The 19,202-nt window shown below is 39.3% G+C and overlaps 1 protein-coding gene across 7 annotated transcripts in view; it reads left to right on the plus strand.

Annotated features, from left to right (window-relative positions):
• ARB2A (ARB2 cotranscriptional regulator A) overlaps positions 1-19,202 on the plus strand; it is a 221,918-nt gene that overhangs the window by 11,052 nt on the left and 191,664 nt on the right. For 6 of the 7 annotated variants that reach the window (XM_081212420.1, XM_081212423.1, XM_081212419.1 and 3 more), the window contains exons 4-5: positions 1,453-1,553; positions 11,264-11,329. In XM_081212420.1, coding sequence (XP_081068546.1) covers positions 1,453-1,553; positions 11,264-11,329 — 167 coding nt within the window. Of the gene's footprint in view, positions 1-17; positions 191-1,452; positions 1,554-11,263; positions 11,330-19,202 lie in introns of all 7 variants that reach the window. The other variant, XM_081212425.1, reaches the window with a different exon arrangement.

Consider the following 19,202-nt stretch of genomic DNA (forward strand, 5'->3'; position numbering starts at 1 on the left):
TGCTGTGATTTCCTTAGGGAGAGAGGAACTTCACCAATAACCAGCCTTAAAAATGAGCATAGAAACTGAGTGTAGAATTAAAAAAATTAGACGCCTTGGACGAAGCATAGAGTATGATATGCCATGAAGAAAGGGGTAATGTGACCTGAGATATTGGATATGAAGTTGGGGATCATCATTCCCCCTGGAGGTTAGTAATTGGGAAAAGTACACTGAAACTGAGGTAATGACAGTGCTGAGAAAGAAAACTACTTTGATTTCTCTCTATTCACACTAGTAATTAGTATATTCACAGGCAGAGATACTGCAGATAACACAAAGTTCTCACTTATTTTGAGGCTTCAAGACTTTTCCAAGTAAATAATAAAAAAGACTTTCATGTACAAAACTGTCTTTGCTGGGGCAAAGAAAAAAATAATTAACCTTTATCTTTCCCATTAAGATAATTCTAGTAATTTAAACCCTGCTTTTACATTCAGATATTTCAGGATTTGGAGTAATAAGTCTTAGATACTCTTAATAATCTTTTTTCTTTCAAGTTTCATTGTGAATAAAATGTTTTTCAGAGAAAACATTTGGCAGTTTCTAGCATTTCTGCTCTCTACTATTTTTGCATTTCCTTTGATCTTTGAACTTATCTTGTCATGTATTAACCTACTTTGATATTATAGTATTCCCATATTTTGAGACTTCTTAGATTTCACCTGTACTTGTTTTCCCATTTAAATGCAGTGTGTCAGTTAAGTTACTTTTTCCCCTAGCTGCTTTACACATTTTTTCAAGATACAAAGATGTAGGAAAACATTAGTATAAGTGATACACATTGCTAATTGATACAATAGCATTGTGAACATTGCCACTGAGATCCACAGTGTTCAATATTAGCATGGTACATGCTATTCAGATTTGGATTAGGATGGCTTCCTTAATTATCAAATCTTATATTTGAATTTCAGCTTCTGCCAAATATTTAGGAGCACTGAAAAATAAATGCTTGATTTCTTTTATAAAGCATTTCATTTTCTCTGGGTCTTCCTATACCTACTGTGAATCTGATCTAGAAATGTGTGCTTATTATAGTATTGTCCATTTTCTTTGAATGTCCTCATAGAATTAGATTCTGAGAATTGGAAAGATGCTCACTGTAGGGAATTTCCTGTACCTTCCTCAGGTTCTTGACCCGTATTCTGCAACGTGGTTTTGTCAGATTTTCCTGATTACCCTTTGCCCAGCACTCACTCATGTCCCATCCCAGGTCCTTCTGAAAGGGCCTTCAGCTATCAGGAGTGGCTTTTCTAGAAGAGGAGGAGATGGGGAAGTCTTTTTGCTCATGGTTTTCAGCATTCAACCCATGAATACTTCTGCACAGTGAACAGTTTAATTTTTCCACAGTGAACTATTCTCTCCACTTATAAAGCTCATGTTCTGAATCTAATATTGTTTCTTTTGTAGAGGGACAGTTAAGACATATAAAAACGGGAGAGCCATTTGTTTTTAACTACCGTGAAGATTTGCACAGATGGAACCAAAAGCGCTATGAAGCTCTTGGAGAGGTATATATTATATACAAGCAATATACAGCTGTGTATATGTTTGTGTTTATATTTGTTGTGTAGCATATTAACATTGTACTTGGTTAAATGAGTGAGAGGGGAAAGTTCAGTACAGTGGTACCTTGGTTCTCAAATGAAATTTGTTCCGGAAGCCTGTTCAGCTTCTGAAACATTCGAAAACCAAGCCGCAGCTTCCCCTTGGTTGCAAGAACTTCTTGGACTCAGTAGAAGCTGTGTCGCATGTTCAGGTTCTGAAAAACGTTTGAAAATGGAAGCATTTATTTCCAGGTTTTTGGCGTTTGAAAACCGAAACGTACCACAACGGAGGTGTTCGGGAACTGAGGTTCCACTGCGTTTTAAATTGAAGGAAATGATGGAAATAAATGGCCTTGTAAGCAGAGATAAACTGACCCATTGGGAACATAACTGTCCTGCTCAAAATGTGTAGCAACCATACAATGTGGTATGGGCAGTTACCAAGCTGAGTATATCTGATAAGCAAGAAAAGGTGTCCTGTCCTTTATTGATTGTCCTGTAGGAATACTTGCCCTCTGCTTGCACCAAGATACCTACAAGTATGTATAAGGTGGAGTTGTCCATTTCAGTATGATACCTTGCAGCTATTCCTAAGTCTTATTTGTGTAGAATTCCAAACAAATGGAACAGTAAACACATACCATAATCATTGAATACTAAGTTTTCTTGTGAACTGATAATATTTTCATATTTTCATAATATTTTCATAATTTCGTAATATTTTTTCTGTTCAAAATTTAATTCAACTTGGATAGCATGCTGCTTGCTTTGTGTAGTTTTACACTGACATACATAATTAACCTCAGATTTTTATAACAGAGCATTTGCTCTATTTTGAGCAACATGTTAAACAGGTAATATTATCTTAGGATTTTCAAAAAAACTAACTTTCATTTTATCTTTTTTGTTATTTTATTTTAAAAAATGTATCAGACTTCCTGCTATACAAAACGTGTAGCAAGAAAACCTATAGTTCAAGATCCAGGATAGCAAGATGTTGCCAAGTTTCTGATTTGTTTTGTTTTTCCTTGGTTTGATCTAATGTCTCATGAATGATGTTTGAAACTTCTTAACCTTTATGTGTCTGTGTATTCTCTGCTTACATTTGCTTTTGCGCTTCCATCCAAAATTTGAGAGGACTAGCAGAGGCCTTTATTTAGTGTGCTGTGTTTGTTAAAAAGCATACATGAAATGTTTGAATACGTTAGGCAAGGGGTTTGAACACTGTTGTTTTAATAGTATTAAAATATTTAGGGTTGCCATTATTTCAAAAAGGAAAGTCTAGACAAAAAAGTTTTTGAACTATTTTTAATGAAAAATGCGTTTCAGCGATTTCTGCCTGGACGTTGAATTTCCAGCTATTTCCTGGAAATTCCGGATGTATGGCAGCCCTATACTGCTGCTCAGTTGGGCTTACAATCTTCAATATGTTAACATTCTGCAGTATTGTAGAATCTCTGAAAATAGTGCATTTAGAAGTGGTTATATGAGAAGCTTGGATTATTAGCAGTCAGGATTACAATCAAATGTATTTTTGCATGTACATTTAAATTGCAAGCCGATAATGAAACAAAGTTTTGGGAAATTCTTGCGCTGCCTAGGACCATTCAACAGATGTATTTTACATCATTCACTTTCTGATCGTGGAATCTGGATCTTTTTACAAAACAAAGCAGTGTGCATCTAACTTGGGAGCCCTTAATTAAACAGTAATAGCAGCCTACTTGCTATTTAAAGTGCCTGAAGAACAGAAAAAGTTAATGTTCTTTATGGCATATTTAAGACATTATGGTGACATTACAAATGCATGGAAGCCATTTCCCATGTGTGTAAAGAAGCAATCTTTACTAATCTATCAGAAATTGTGAAAGGTGCTTGGTGGCATGGGGAAAATGGTCAACACATAGTGAGCTTCTTCACACAATAATTTGATGAATAAAGCAGCTTCCACATATCAATGTTTAAATGGAAAGCATTTGATAATAGACTGCAATACTGTACAAGTCTCTTCCATATAACCTTGATTTCCAGCAGATTGTAACTAGATGTAAGATATTTCTGGTTGTTCCCAGTTGTCTTCTTAGATGTGTGTGTGTTGGGGGCGGGATTCCCCTTGCTTAAAGACTAGGTGTGTTGAAATCTACTATTTTCTTCTGTCATGTATTGTAGGAATGGAGAACCCATGGCCCACTAAGCCGTTTCAGGTAGTTCTTCAGCCACCAGCAAAATTGCTGGCAATGGTGCTGAACAAGGCATCTTTTCCTTTTGCATATTGCCATTGCTAGCAGGTAGGAGCACTCTGGAAATAGGAACTAGTTCTTCCTGTTTCTTGAACACTCTGAGCTCTTAGCTTTGGTGGTATGCAAGAGCTAGATGAGATGGCTTTAAAAGGTCAGCTGAAGGCGATAGTATCTCCCTCTCCACTTCCATCTTCCTCTTCTCCCAGCTCCATGCTGTAATGGGAAGAAATCAAACTCTGAAGAGCAGATTTTCCTTCCTATCACACCATCAGCCTGGGAAGAAAGGTCTATCTGTATGCATGAGATTGAGTGTGGGATGGTCACACTGGCCACCCACACTGCTCATATATTGGCTTCGGCAAGTTGGTTAACAGAGAATTGAGCCACCCCTAAGAGATCATTTGACTGAAATCACACACACAGGCTGTAAATATTTGAGAAGGCTCAAATTTTAAACAAAAAAATTATACAGGCATTACAGTCTTGATAATGATTTGGAGGTATATATGAGTGAAAGAAAATTGACTCTTACTGAGCCACTGATATATCTAGAATGGTGTGGGGGGGGGACCCATTTGGGTCTGTGGGCACATGCAGAATTTTGATTGTGCTGTAGGCGCCAATCACAAAATGTCTGCCATGGAGAATGGAACAGGAAGAATTTAAAAGTTGGATTAAAAATGAATCCTTTTGTATTTGCCTGATTTTTGCATGCCATTTTCCTCAGCCCGCCATTAAATCACAAATCTAGCACTTGTCAGCCCCACCATAGTAGAATACATGAAGAGCCAGTGTGGTGTAGTGGTTAACAGTGGTAGACTCGTAATCTGGTGAACCGGGTTCATGTCCCTGCCCCTCCACATGCAGCTGCTGAGTGACTTTGGGCTAGTCACACTTCTCTGAAGTCTCTCAGCCTCACTCACCTCACAGAGTGTTTGTTGTGGGGGAAGAAGGGAAAGGAGAATGTTAGCCGTTTTGAGACACCTTAGGGTAGTGATAAAGTGGGATATCAAATCCAAACTCCTCCTCCTCCTCCTCCTCCTCCTCCTCCTCCTCCTCCTCCTCTTCTTTGGAGTAAATCATCAAACCAATGACTGTGTAGTGAACCTTCCCCAAACCAATAATAAATTAAAGCTGACATTGGTGAATTTTACAATATACGGCATTTTCCCATGTATAAGAAGTTTTGGGGAACTTCAAATTAAGGAAACACCCCTCAGCACTACCCGTGTATAAGACGAGCCCCAATTTTAAACCTAATTTTTGGGTAAAAAAAATCGAGCCTTATATACAGAAAAATACAGTAATCTATATATGTACATCAATCTGGTGCTTGCTGGACCCATTATGGCATAAAAACATGGACCTCGGGCACACAGTCTTATGCATCTTTATCTGTATGGACACAGTGATCAGTTATTTGATGGTTGTTTTCAGGGAATTCCTTTTAACAATCATGAGGATCTGTGCGCTGGATCCATGTTTTTCTGTTGTGGCATTCTGGGAAACACTGAAAATGGTTTTTATACTAGTGCAATTCACAGAAAGCAATGTCAGCTTTAATTTGATGATGGTTTGGAGGACATGCCTTTTAGGAATCATGAAGATCTGTGCCATGCTGGCCCCCATGCCTCCCCTTGTCTGTATTGAAAGGAGGATGTCCAATCAGAGGAGATAGGGGGCACATTTAAACCTTATGCACAGGCCAGAGAGCAAGGAGGACCTGCTTGGAGCACATAGAGCAGAAAGAAAAGTCTCCAGTTGTCCAATTTTTGTTTCAGTCAGTTTGGGTCCTCTTGTGTGCACTAGAAAGGCATTGGCAGACACGTGTTCCCTCTTCAGTGGCATGTTTGGGACTTAAGATCGTGACTATAATAGGATGCCCTGTGATTTCATTTTAGTATCCAGTAAAGACTAATAACTGAGATGCCAAGAAACATTAAATAGTTTAAATTGTAAGTATCTTAAAAGAGAGGGGAAGCAAGGTGGGGAAAATTAGCCCACAAGCAGAAGCATATATATAACTTAAAATGGCATAATGACATTAATCAGTGCCAAGTATTTCTCTCCTGCTTCCAGGGAAACATGCCAAGAAAGCACAGATGGAGGTATATTTTTCAGAAGAATGGACAGTAACATTTACATTCAAGAGGCATAATACCTTGCTTTTTAAAATATTGTTGTGCCTCTGGGAGGCTAGACTCAAGTGTATTGTTTACAATGGGTCTCTGAGATGAGGTACTAAACTTAACTTTGTAGTATGGATGTGCCTCTTGTTTATCTCATTAAATTTGTTAGCATGTGAGTGAGCTATAAGATTTTCAAAACTACAGGTTTCAAACTCTGTTATGTATTATTCAGCATAATTTAGTAGCTTGCTAAAAAATTAACAATTTAAATAAGGCACTATTGCTGTAGCGGCAGCTGAAGCTTACATAGCTCTAGGATTGCCTGGGAGCAGAGGCATCTGGCTGCAGATGGTACAGAGCTAGCTGTGGAATGGGGGTGACGGAGTGGTTGGAAGGAAAGAGTGTGCTTGAGTTTGGCTACTCAAAGCTCTGCTAGGGTTCTTGTACTGTTTAACGTTTATTTTTTCAAAATAGTTACTATATAAGGAGGCCTGACAGAAATAAAATATAGTGGATCCAATTAAGATGATATTGTGGAATACGTTTGCATAAAATATCTTGATAATACTGCTTGTAAGATGAGAGCATTTTTGATCACCTTGAGTGAGATGGTTGTGGGTAGAACTACACATTATGAAAAACAAGAGAATGTCACTGAAAAGAAGGATCCCCATTTCTGCTTTTCTCCCCACTCTAGGCCAAGGATATCCTAGCATCACCATTCTGTATATTTCACTGACTCAACAAAACAGCGGCCAGTGAGATTAAAATGGCATGAGGGAATGTATGACAATCTCAATAATAGTACACAGGAAAGGTTTGAATGTAATACAAACCCATAGTTTTGTGTTAGAAGAATGAGCTGCAGTGAGCTTTGCCTTCGTGTGCTCCCACTCCCATACCCACCAACACTTCTCTGATGAAAATAGGGATGTCCTAAGGAAAAGTGGGATCAAATCAGAAACTGGGATGGCTTCTGTAAATCCAAGACTGGCCCTGGAAAATAGGGACGCTTGTAGGGTCTGTCCTCCGCCTTTGGTGTTGCCACAAATAAGAGTTTCAAAACTTTTGCTTCCATTTTAGATTAACTGCAGAATGCTATGTTTTGAATCTGGACAAACAATAGATAACATTATCTATGATTGGTCGAGAAAAGCCTATGTTAAACCATATTTTAAGATATTTTAGGATAGATTTTCATAGTAAGACTGAGTCCAAGTGTTGCATGTCAAAAGCTTCTTTAGTATCTCTTATTGTTACTTACTGGCAGGTTTGTCATTTCAGAGTCAAAATAAAGCTCATTCAACCCAAGCATACAGCCACAGCAGTATCAAGCCTTAGGTCAGCTTTACCACTTGAGACTGGCGCAGGACAGTCTAATGATATTCATTCTGCATTTTTGCCAAGTACCATACACTGACAGAGTAAAGTAGAAAAAAATAACGAGTTGACAGTTGTATGCCATAAATTCATTTGTTTTGTTTTTAAGCATTGAAAAAGCATATTTGTGTTTATACCTGTACTGCTGCTACATTCAGTTTAGGTCCCACCCCTCTTCCCAAAGGAGAAAATACTTAAGTATTTTATTATTATAGTCTATATCATGCTGAAGCTTTAAATCTAATTGGGTTAATGACCACATTAGGGGCTCTAAGCAGTTTACTTCTAACATACTGTACAGATCACATGCCTAATTAAAATCTCTTGGATCCATAGAAAGTTCTCTAAATGATAACATCTATATATCAGGCTTGGATAGCAGAGGTGGCTGCTGCATAATTGTGCAGGGTACCTTTCAACAGTATTCAGCTAATGTATCCTGTTAGTGCAAGGATTTCTGCTTGTGCAACAGGACTCCCCCCCCTTTCCCTATAGGTGCACCACACACTCCCCACATCTGCTCCAAAGCATTGCTGGAACCCCTATAAGATGTTCAGGGTGTGTGAGAAAGGAAGAGGGCAGAATTCCCATTGTATTAGAGGAAATCCTTCCACTGACAGGACAGTGACGTAATGCTACTTTGGATTCAACACTATGCGTTTTAGCTGACCTTTGGGTGTCAGGCTTATGCCAGGAGAGGGTGGATAAACCTCAGTGAATGTGATGAGTGGTTTATACTGTGTTGGTCAAGTTGTTCTTTTAACTTGTTTTGACCCTTTAGGATAGAGTTAGAGTTTGCATCCTTCTGTCTTGGGAGACAGTGGAGTGCACCTCCAGGGGTGGAGTCAAACCACTGGAGAATCACATCACCTGCTGTGGCTGCAGAGACTGGTAGCTTGTAACTGCTGCCCCCTGCATTGTTTTTGTTGCATTAGCAGTATTGAAGTGACTTCTCCAGGCATAGCTCCTAGGCTAGTTCTGGTGAAGAGGAAATCCCATATTTGGGTGTTTCCTCTTTTTAGGTTGACAGCAGTTGAAAGATGCTATAAATAGGGCACCTACTGGGCAACTTAAGAACTTCAGGCCAGTGGCCCCTCTAGTACAGCATCATGTTCTGACAGTGGCAAACCTGATGCCTATGGGGAACCTGCAAGCAGGATATGAGTGCAATAGTCCTCTGTTCACCTATAATTCCAAGCAATTAGCATTTAGAGGCATACCACCTCTGACAATGGATGTAGGCTATAGCTATCATGGCTAGTGGCCATTGATAGCCTCTGTGAATGTGTCTAACCCTTTTTAAAAATCTTCCAAGTTGGTGGACACCACTGCTTCCTGCAGAAACTAGTTCTGTAGTTTAACTATGTGCTTCCGTAGTTTTATTATTTTATCTCTCCTAAATCTTTCAAAATTCAGCTTCATTATAGGTTCACAAGTTCTAGTGTTTTAAGAGGGAGAAAAACTTTTCACTATCCACTTTCTCTATGCCATGCATAATTTTAAAAGTTTCTTTCATGTCACCTCTTACTCACCTTTTCTCTAAACTAAAAAGTCCCAAATGCTGCAGCGTTTCATCAGAGAGGAGTTGCTCCATCCCCTTTATTATTTGGGTAGCCTTTTCTAAACATTTTCTAACTCCACAATATCCCATTTGAGATGAGGCAACCAGAACTGTTTTTTTCCTTCCACCACAAGGTAGATACCATTTTGTGTATAGTTTCCACAAACATTATTTTGAGCACTTTATTATTGTTGTGTTCGCTTCAGTGACTCTTCACTCTCAACTTATGAAACTGTAGAAATATAACTGCTTTGCCGTTCCCAGAAAGTGAAAGATGATTTCAGTGAACCATAAACAGTTAGGCCCTAGGGGTAAAATTACATCGGTTGCATGTTTCTAACATGCTGCTTTGGGATAAACATGTCTTAAATCAACTCACTGCTCACAGTCAAATTCTTGTTCAGATTTGCTGTAGAGACTGAAAGACTGATCTGTCTACTAATACTGTGAAGCTTTTGCAATCTAATTTGCATCAATTATTTGCAAAAGGTAACAAAGGCTTGTTATATATTCTTGGGCTGTAATCCTGAACATGCATTTTTTTCTTCAAAGAAATGTGTGTAGAAATGTCTGTAGGGTAGCAATTTGTCACCTTGATCTGGAACTTAGCCCACTAGTTTACTTGGCCACCCCCATTGGGACAGCGGTATTGCAAATTGCTTCAGGATATTGTAAATTACTCATGGAATGTGATTCATAAATGAAAATAATAATAATAATTGGGGCTTGTGAGCTGGTGCTCGGAAAATCTAATCTTTTTCTTTTCTTTTTCAAATGATAGTGCTTTAAAAGTTCAGCTGTTTTGGTATAACACCTGAGGAGTGTACTGTGTTTGGATTTGATGCCCTTGATTTAATTTTCAATTGTAATTACTTAGGAACTTGATTTGTTTAGGTTCCCTTTGCAAATTTAAAGTCAGTGGGGTTTTTTTAAAAAGAAATTCTTACGGTTTTCACTGGTCCATAATGCGTTCACTGTATTTTCATCCATAGATTAAGGACCTTATCTATGTAATAATTAGATTTAGTAACCTAGATTTAAGAGATCTCCATTTAAGGCATTTAGAATCCTATATTGAGTTTATTAATATCTATAATATATCTGGGAATTCAGTTTTGTTCTGTACATCTTGCATATAAAAGCTGAACCTGGGCTTCTTAGGTGTGATTCTCAGTAATTTTAATGGAACAATTCTAATAAAATGTGCTTAGAAAGCTAGCCAAAGTGGATTTCTTGAACTTCTGCTAGCTTCTGTTTCTATGAACAAATTCTAAAAGGTAAAGGTAAAGGTACCCCTGCCCGAACGGGCCAGTCTTGACAGACTCTGGGGTTTGTGCGCCCATCTCACTCTATAGGCCGTGGGCCAGCGCTGTCCGGAGACACTTCCGGGTCACGTGGCCAGCGTGACAAAGCTGCATCTGGCGAGCCAGCGCAGCACACGGAACGCCGTTTACCTTCCCGCTGGTAAGCGGTACCTATTTATCTACTTGCACCCAGGGGTGCTTTCGAACTGCTAGGTTGGCAGGCGCTGGGACCGAGCAGCGGGAGCGCACCCCGCCGCGGGGATTCGAACCGCCGACCTTTCGATTGGCAAGCCCTAGGCTCTGTGGTTTAACCCACAGCGCCACCCGTGTCCCTTTCGAACAAATTCTAGTCATATGTATATTGGAACATTTTTATCTTCTGCATTTGCTTGCAGTCTCTCAAGGTAGTGCTCAAACTAATTCAAGAGTTAGTCATCTACAATATTCATCTTATACTTTTTCAGTTTGTTGTTTTTTGAAAAATGCAGTATTAGCTTATAATTTGAAGTATCATATCTGTTCTGTAAATTTGGATATTTGTGACCGAAGCAAACTTCTTAACAAATCTTCAAAAGAACTTGCTTAACTTCATCTTGTGCTCCCCTCAGAAAATACAAAGTCAGTCATTCTCCCCCTTCCACCAAGAGAAGGCAGGGTAGATCTCTTTTTCTGTTTAGGCCACCTTTGACCTGTTCCTTCTCTGTTCAGTGAATAAAGGGTGAATAAAGATCTGCTGTCAGTGTGGCTCATGAACTGGATGTGCAGTGACAAAGGGAGATTGTTTTAGGAGAGTTGCTTATTGAAGCTGATTTGAAAGTAGTTCTTAACAAATGCTATTCTTGTATCTTTGGGTATGTATTATATATGAAATGGTATTTATCATTAATTTCCAGACTAATAATTTACACAACAACAGAATATGAAATCGCAGAAAGTTATACTCTGTCTCTAGACAAAAAAAATATATTTTGCATAGGGAAGCAAGCTTTCTGTCTTTTTAAATTTGTAATTTTTGAAAGAGCAACTTATATGAGCATTTTATGACTGTGTTCTCTTGTAGATCATCACCAAATATGTATATGAACTACTGGAAGAAGAATGCCATTTGAAAAAAGTATACATACCGGTAAGTTAAATATACCCTGATTTTTTTCAGCATCTTGGGAAATAGCAATAATACAGTCTGAGGAATTATAATTTATTTTATTTCATAGTTTTTTCCTATGCTGTGCATTGTAAATATCATGTGTGTGCATTAGGAACAGTTCAGACACATCCTATTTTGTTATTAACTTGTGTGATGTAGATGGACCTATACTGAAGAAATCTAGGTGGGCTTTTTTAATATAAAAAATAAACTCAGATTTGAATTGGTTTTGAAACTTCTTGGGAAACCATGAGGCAATTATAGTGTCAGTTAAACCTACCTTGCAGGGTTGTTGTGAGGATACAATTGTATAATGATGAGTATGCTGTCCTGTACTACTTGGGAGAAAGATAGGAAAGAAAGATTTTTAAAAATACATTCACAGACTAACTGGGGTATAGACTTAAGTTACAGAAATAGTTTGTTTGACTAGATCATGTGTATATAGATGCCTTCATAATTTCCGCAGCTTTACCTGCCAGTTTGTTCTGAGAGAGGAGGGAGGATGATAGAAATTATGCAAATTTTCTATGCATGTATGCCAGGTTGCATGTTACTTCTGAAGCCTGATCTGAAAGCTATAGATCATACTCTTAATGTGTAATGTTTCCAGGATGTCATTCGGATCTGTCTTTCGGATTGATCCTGGGGTCAATTTATACATGGACCTTTTAACATTTCAATTCTTCAGTTATCTTAGCCCTTAAAGATAGTTGGCACCTTAAGTTTATTTCAGCAAGCGATAGAAAATTAACCTGAAAATTCATATGTAGGTGGCACTTAATCCCTAGGAAATTGGCAGTGATCCCTCCTGGCAGCTCACCATGTTGCTGGAGGGGCTGCCCCACATCTGGTAATCATCTCCACATATGGTGGGAATGTACAAAAATCCAGCATTTCTGGGTTTTGCTATTCTAAGAAATTAATAAAATTAACAAAACAGCAATTGGAAGTCAAACCAGAATTAGCTTTATTAAATATACCTCAAGACAACAATCTGGATTTACATAATATAGAATTAATAAGGCATTTATTACAAGCTACAAGACACAATATAAACAGATACTGGAAAGAACTTTCTGGCACAACGATAAACAATTGGTACAAAACAGTTTGGGAAGCAGCCCTGCTTGAGAGATTAACAAATAAACTATGGTTGACACATGGACAGAAAATGAACAATCCTCCTCATCAGCATTTATATCTGATTGATATAAATTTAAATTTAAACATAAATTATTATCTTCACTTTGAATCCCCCTTTCCACATTATTATTTATTTTATTCCTCTTTTCACTTCCTGAGAGTCTCACGTACAGTGGTGCCTCGCAAGACGAAATTAATCCGTTCCACGAGTCTCTTCGTCTAGTGGTTTTTTCGTCTTGCGAAGCAACCCTATTAGCGGCTTAGCGGATTAGCGCTATTAGCGGTTTAGCGGCTATTACAAAGGCTTAGTGGCTATTAAAGGCTTAGCGGATTAGCGGCTAAAAGGCTATTAGCGGCTTAGAAAAGGGGGGGGAGCGAAAAAAAATTGGAACACTCGTAAGACGTTTTCGTCTTGCAAAGCAAGCCCATAGGGGAAATCGTCTTGCGAAGCAGCTCAGAAACGGAAAACCCTTTCGTCTAGCGGGTTTTCCGTCTTGCGAGGCATTCGTCTTGCGGGGCACCACTGTATGTCAGTGATGTCTCATTGTCCTGAAAAACAGCATCCTGTCCTACAGACCATATTGAGTATTAAGATTGGCAGAAGTGGACCTCTTGTAGTTCCACTACCCTTAGAAGTTCAGGAACTAGTGTCCTGGGAGAGGGCATTCTCTGTGGCAGCCTTTAGGTTGTAGAATTCCCTCCCCACATTACTTCGGGCTTCGGCCACCTTTATTACATAGTTTTTGCCATACACTGAAGACACACCTCTTTACTATGGCTTTTCACACTTGAAATATATTTGGGAACCACCCTCCCTATTCCTGTGTTGGTAAGTTGTTTAAAACTTTTTAATGTGTTTTTCCCCCTTAAATTATTGTGACGTTCCCTGGGACCTTGTGGTGAAGGGCTGGTAATAAATCAAATTATTATTGTTGAAAGATGGTTAAAACCAAATTGTTGTTGTTGCTGGATAAATTTAAGATTTTCATTGAGTTACTGGCTTAGTTTAAACTTACACAAGGACTCGTCTGCATTCCATGTAATACCAAACCTTTTTCATAAATTGTAAAATCATGTGCATTTCACAAGCTGCTTTTTGAAAAGTCTTGAGTTTCAAACGCAGCTTTCCATATTTGGGTGTGATGTTGGTGCCTCATCTTGCTAGCTCATTCTAGTTCCCGTCTAAGCCCCTAGACACAATGTGGGGCTGCATTTGTTGAGTGTTTTCTCTACAGCAGGGGTGTCCAACAGGTCGATCCTTGGGAGCTTTTGGTAGATTACGGTAGATCGTTGGCTCCTCCATCCAGCCCCACCCCTTTGCCCCATCCTCTAGATTGCTAGAGCTAAAGTCTGAGGTTTTGCAGCGAAGCTGACGGTCTCAATAGCGATCTCTTGATGAGCGCCTTATTTTATTTATTTGACCTAAACCCCTAAATTAACAAATATTTCCTCCCCCCAAAAAAGATGCTCAACAACATTGAACTGAACCCCACCCCCAACAGGACATATCTCCCTAAAAAGGGGATAGATCACTGCCAAATTTTAATCGTGTGAGTAGATCGCAGTCTCTTGGAAGTTGGACGTCCCTGCTCTACAGTATAGCCCTCTCAGTGCCTTAGGATCTTCAGGGAATGCTTTGTTCTAAACCATGCTTTTTTGCACTTGTAAGATCAGTAGGGACAAAGCACAAGGCCTTTGCAGTGATACCAACATTATGGAACTTATTTTAAAAGAGAGGTTTTAGGGCTGGCCTTGTTGCATTTTTTAATGCATAGAGATGTTTTCATTGCACCAAATCATTAAAGATTAGTGAGGTCATTTAAAATTACTATATTGGCTGCAGCTGAGTTGTTTTATGCTATTTTATTGTTCGAAGATCTTGTGTTTATATTGTGTTTATTCTGTGTTTTTACTGGAGGCTTCCTTGGAAGTATGTAATAAGGAATGTCCAATTAGTAAAAATAAGAGTGCAAAGTAGGAAAGTAGTCCTCTCCAATAAAAAGTCAGTATGCATTAAGATGAATTAATACTCCTGGGTCAAAAAATAATATTGGAAGCTTTACATACGAAGAGCAGTACTAACATAGATTGATATAATAAAAAAAGAATCCTAGACCATAAATGTAATTATGTAATCTTTTGGAAAAAGTAGAAGCAGATATAAACAGTGAATTGTCAAGATACAAATTGCTTTGTACATTTTCAGTGTGATGAGAAATAAATGGTATACTAGCTTGACTTGTCAATAAAGTGTGATTGGACACTGGTGTGACCTTTTTATGTGTATCCTTTAGTGAAAGCTTCATTTAATGAATTACAGCAGTTTGAAGACAAATCGGCTTGAAGAAATGTTTCCAAATGCAATTAAGATTAAGCTGGTAAAGGTTGATTCCAAATGTGAATGGTAAACATATGATGGCTAGTCCATATTTAGATATGTAAACTGAGTATTTTATAATGCATAGCTTTGTTTTCCTCTTGCCCATGCTCCCAAAAATATTGGAAATGGTTCTGTAGCAGTAGTTATCGAGAAAAAGAGAGTAAAGTTTGCTCATAATAGGACAAGAGCTATGTACCCTGCCTTGAGCTCCTTGGAGAAAAAGCTGAGATATAAATGAAATTAAACTGACAAACAAATGGCATTTCTAAAAAACTAACCAAATCTTCCATTACCAAAACCTAAATCAGCTGTAATATAAGTATGAATGAGGACACGGTTGGCACTGTGGGCTAGGGCTTGCCGATCAGAAGGTTGCTCAGTCCCTGCTCCTGCCAACCTAGCAGTTTGAAAGCAAACAGTGCAAGTAGATAAATCCCGCTCCTGCGGGAAGGTAAACGGCATTTCCGTGCACTGCTCTGGTTTGCCAGAAGCGGCTTAGTCATGCTGGCCACATGACCCGGAAGCTGTACGCCGGCTCCCTCGGCCAGTAAAGCAAGATGAGTGCCACAACCCCAGAGTTGTCCACAACTGGACTTAACTGTCGGGGGTCCTTTATCTTTATAAGTATGAATAAGAGATTGATCTGAGTGCTACTCTTGGATGAGAAATATGTGTTTGTTTCTAACAACCAAACCAAACACACTTTGAATTGAAGATGGAATAAAGAATAATATTAACACTTGCAGTTCAGGGAATTCACACTGTAATTTACCTTATTTTTTTGCAAATAATTTGGATCGTATGAACTGAAACACAAGATATGTCTCAGATCAATGGTAGACATGGTTTCTAAATCAGTTGAGCTACATTTGCTGAAAGTTTAGTCTTACATTATATTTATCTGACCTTGTAGTATCTATTTCTCATCAATTGCCTTGACAGATCATAGTCTGGATTTTTTACACACAAGCATTCAGTAGCCTGCTGTGAGAAGTAACCAGAACTAAATTCCCCATGCATCTACAATGAAAAGCACTGGCTGATGTTCTGAGAACAATCCCCAGGAGAAGTGACCAAAGCAGGAAAACTTCACAGATGTATTATAAAAGCCCAGGGAAATTTTGCAGATAAAGCTGATCGTTACATACACCATGGTCTACCAAAAGCTGTAGTACTGTATATTGGAAATAATGGGAAAATGGCAACGCATAATATAAGCAAGTTCTTAGGGGCTTCATTCTGCCCATGCCCTTAGGTGTACTTGGAAGACCTTTCCAAGTTGGAGCTATGTACCCAGTTATGAATTGATGCTGTGTATGTAGTCTCACACATAGGTAGCCAGTCCTGGAGGCTGTTTTTAGGGAAACTCTTCAGAACTAGTGTTAAGAGCTATGGAAAGGCCATTACTTTACTTCATAGCAGCGTGAGCCCCTTTTTCTTCTTTGTTTTACAACTGCTGGCACTGGGACCCTGATGTTTTTGATCACCATCAGAAGAACAGCATTCCTCAGATTTGTTCTGTGAACTGTCACCAGTCCGCTCAAACAGTCCTTATCTTGGCCCAATGGGAACTTCTGCCTCAGGATCAGGATTCTTCATCCTCTGTATTCTCACTATAGTTTGACATGTTGAAAATGCTGCTGCCTTCCCATTATACCCTGCTCATAGCTTATTGATTTATTTAAATAATTTCTAAATTGCCTCTCTACAGCACAGTCTATTCAGTGCAGCTCACAGTGGAACAAGGACGGCTAGAAACTATGAAATGATAAATATAAACAAATGATGAAACATTAAAAAGCAGTTGAAACATCAGTAAAGGCGAGTCAGAAGAAGGCTCACTCAAATAAAGGTGTCTGTCAAAAAGTCAGGCAGTGTCAGGCACCAAGCAAATCTTCCTATGCAAACCTTTCCATAATCTGAGCACTACAGTTGGGAAACCGCCACCGCCACCCCTTGCCTCCCAGAGTGATCTCATACACTCTTGAAGTAGCTTGAAAAAGGAACACCGAAAACCTCTGTAGTGAAATGGAGTTCCCAGGCAGATTCTTATTGGAGAAGGAGATCTGAAGACATCCCAGCCCCAAGCCAACCTATTGAGCTGAGCCTGAAAATAAATTGCCAGTTACCCATGTTGGTAAATGATCAGAGCAATGTGCTGTGATCTACCCCCTGACAGAATTCTGTCGACTTCATTCTGGACAGCTGAAGTTTCTGGACTGTCTTGAAGGGTAATTCCACGTAGAATGTAGTATACATAATTGAAACTAGAATTTCTAATTTGGCCAGACTGGCCCAGATAATAAGTGGGGATCTAACAAGTCCCCATGCTGGAACCTAGATACTTGTGTACTTCTGAACACTTATTTGGACAACAGTGGTGCATTATTATTATTTTTACTGCTTAAAGGAAATAACCTATTCAGTACTGTAATCCATTCTTAACAATGCTTTAAATATGAGCATTTTGCCAAATGCCATCATTTTGCATTGATTGCTTGAGCTGTTTTGGAGGTGCTGGTGCTTTAATGCCCATTAGCATTAAGGAGATGTTCTTAGCAGTGCAAGAACTAAGGCTCCAGTGAGTACACACACACACACACACACACACACACACACGTACGTACGTACGTACATCTGGAAGTGATGAATTATGGTGTATTATGTAGCAGATATATGGTTGTTTAATGGGCTTATACCTCATACTGAGAGAGTGTGATATGGTGGGCAGAGTCAGGAGAGCAGGAGTAAAAATCCACACTTACTTGTGAAGTTCATTGGTGCCTGTGGGCAAGTCACTCGCTCATTATGTGCACCACAGGATGTTTTTGAGAGGGAGATGCAAACAAACAAAAACACAGATCATAGTAGCAAACAATAACAATAACCCCACTACACACAGTTTAAAAGACTGTACATTGTTTAATTAGCCAGAGGCCTAGAGAGAAGAGGCATGTCTTTGCCTGGCACCTAAATATTTGTAATGAAGGCACCTGGCGGGCCTCGCTGAGGCTAACATTCCACAAGTGAGGAGCCACCACAGAAAAGGTCCATTCTCACGTTGCTGCCCTCCTGTCATCTCATGGAGGAGGCACAAGAGTTTGGATTTGATATCCCGCTTTATCACTACCCAAAGGAGTCTCAAAGCAGCTAACAGTCTCCTTTCCCTTCCTCCCCCACAACAAACACTCTGTGAAGTGAGTGGGGCTGAGAGACTTCAGAGAAGTGTGACTAGCCCAAGGTCACCCAGCAGCTGCATGTGGAAGAGTGGAGACACGAACCTGGTTCCCCAGATTATGAGTCTATCGCTCTTAACCACTACACCACTCAGTTGATGATTACAGGTCTGAGTTGGTTCATATGAGGAAAGGCGGTCCTTGAGGTATTGTGGGCCTGAGCCATTTAAGGCTTTATTGGTCAATATCATCAGTTTCAATTGGACCCAGAAACTAATTGGCAGCCAGTGCAGTCAGGCCAGGATTGGCATTATATGCTCAAACCATCTTGCCCTGGTAGGCAACCTGGATGCTGAATTCCACACCGACTGAAGTTTCCAGCAGAGGTTATCAGAGCATAGTTGACAGAAGTTAAGCTATCCCTGCCCAGATAGGGGTGCAACTGGGTAGCCAGCCAGATGCTATAACCCATGTGTGCTAATGTATGTTCTGATCAACCCTAAGTTACAAGACCAGAGTTTCAGTTGGCTCACACATATCCAGTCTTCAAATGGTAGGATCTGGGCAAGATATTTTTTTTAAAAGGGGCTTATTACATGTAATCTTGCCTAGAGGTTTCAAAGGAGGGAATAAAAGATATAATCCTACAAAACTCCATGAGAGAGTGAAGATGACATACCAGCATCTGTGACCTTCCTGCATAAACAAGTGGAGCCACTTGAGCAATTCTATAGTTGAATCCCCAACACCTCATGATAAACTAGCAAGGGCTACAGATAAGGTTAACAGGACCAATGGGGTGCAATTACTGATCTCCAAGCAGGGATTGTCCACTAGAGTAATAAACACTGTTGTGATTACCCATTCAGACTGTATTTTTTAAGCAGATATCTCTGATGGTGTGGACAGATTACTGCCAGACGTGGGCAGGGTAATACCCAGGTATGACCTTATCAACTTTATGCAAATAGGCTGCCCATCGTATGTGAGGCAGTTGTGACATTCTGTACTGCTGGTGGAATTGTGTTTGTGACTTCTGTGGCATTTTGAATTTAATTGTTAGTTCTTTGGTATAGTTAGCACAAAGCGACTTTTAGTTTGTAGTCCCTGCTCAACTACAAACTGCTCTGTTTGTCACTGTTTGTCGACC

Source organism: Podarcis bocagei (genome assembly GCF_964188305.1).
Source record: "Podarcis bocagei genome assembly, chromosome: 11".
In the NCBI taxonomy this organism is placed as follows: domain Eukaryota; kingdom Metazoa; phylum Chordata; class Lepidosauria; order Squamata; family Lacertidae; genus Podarcis; species Podarcis bocagei.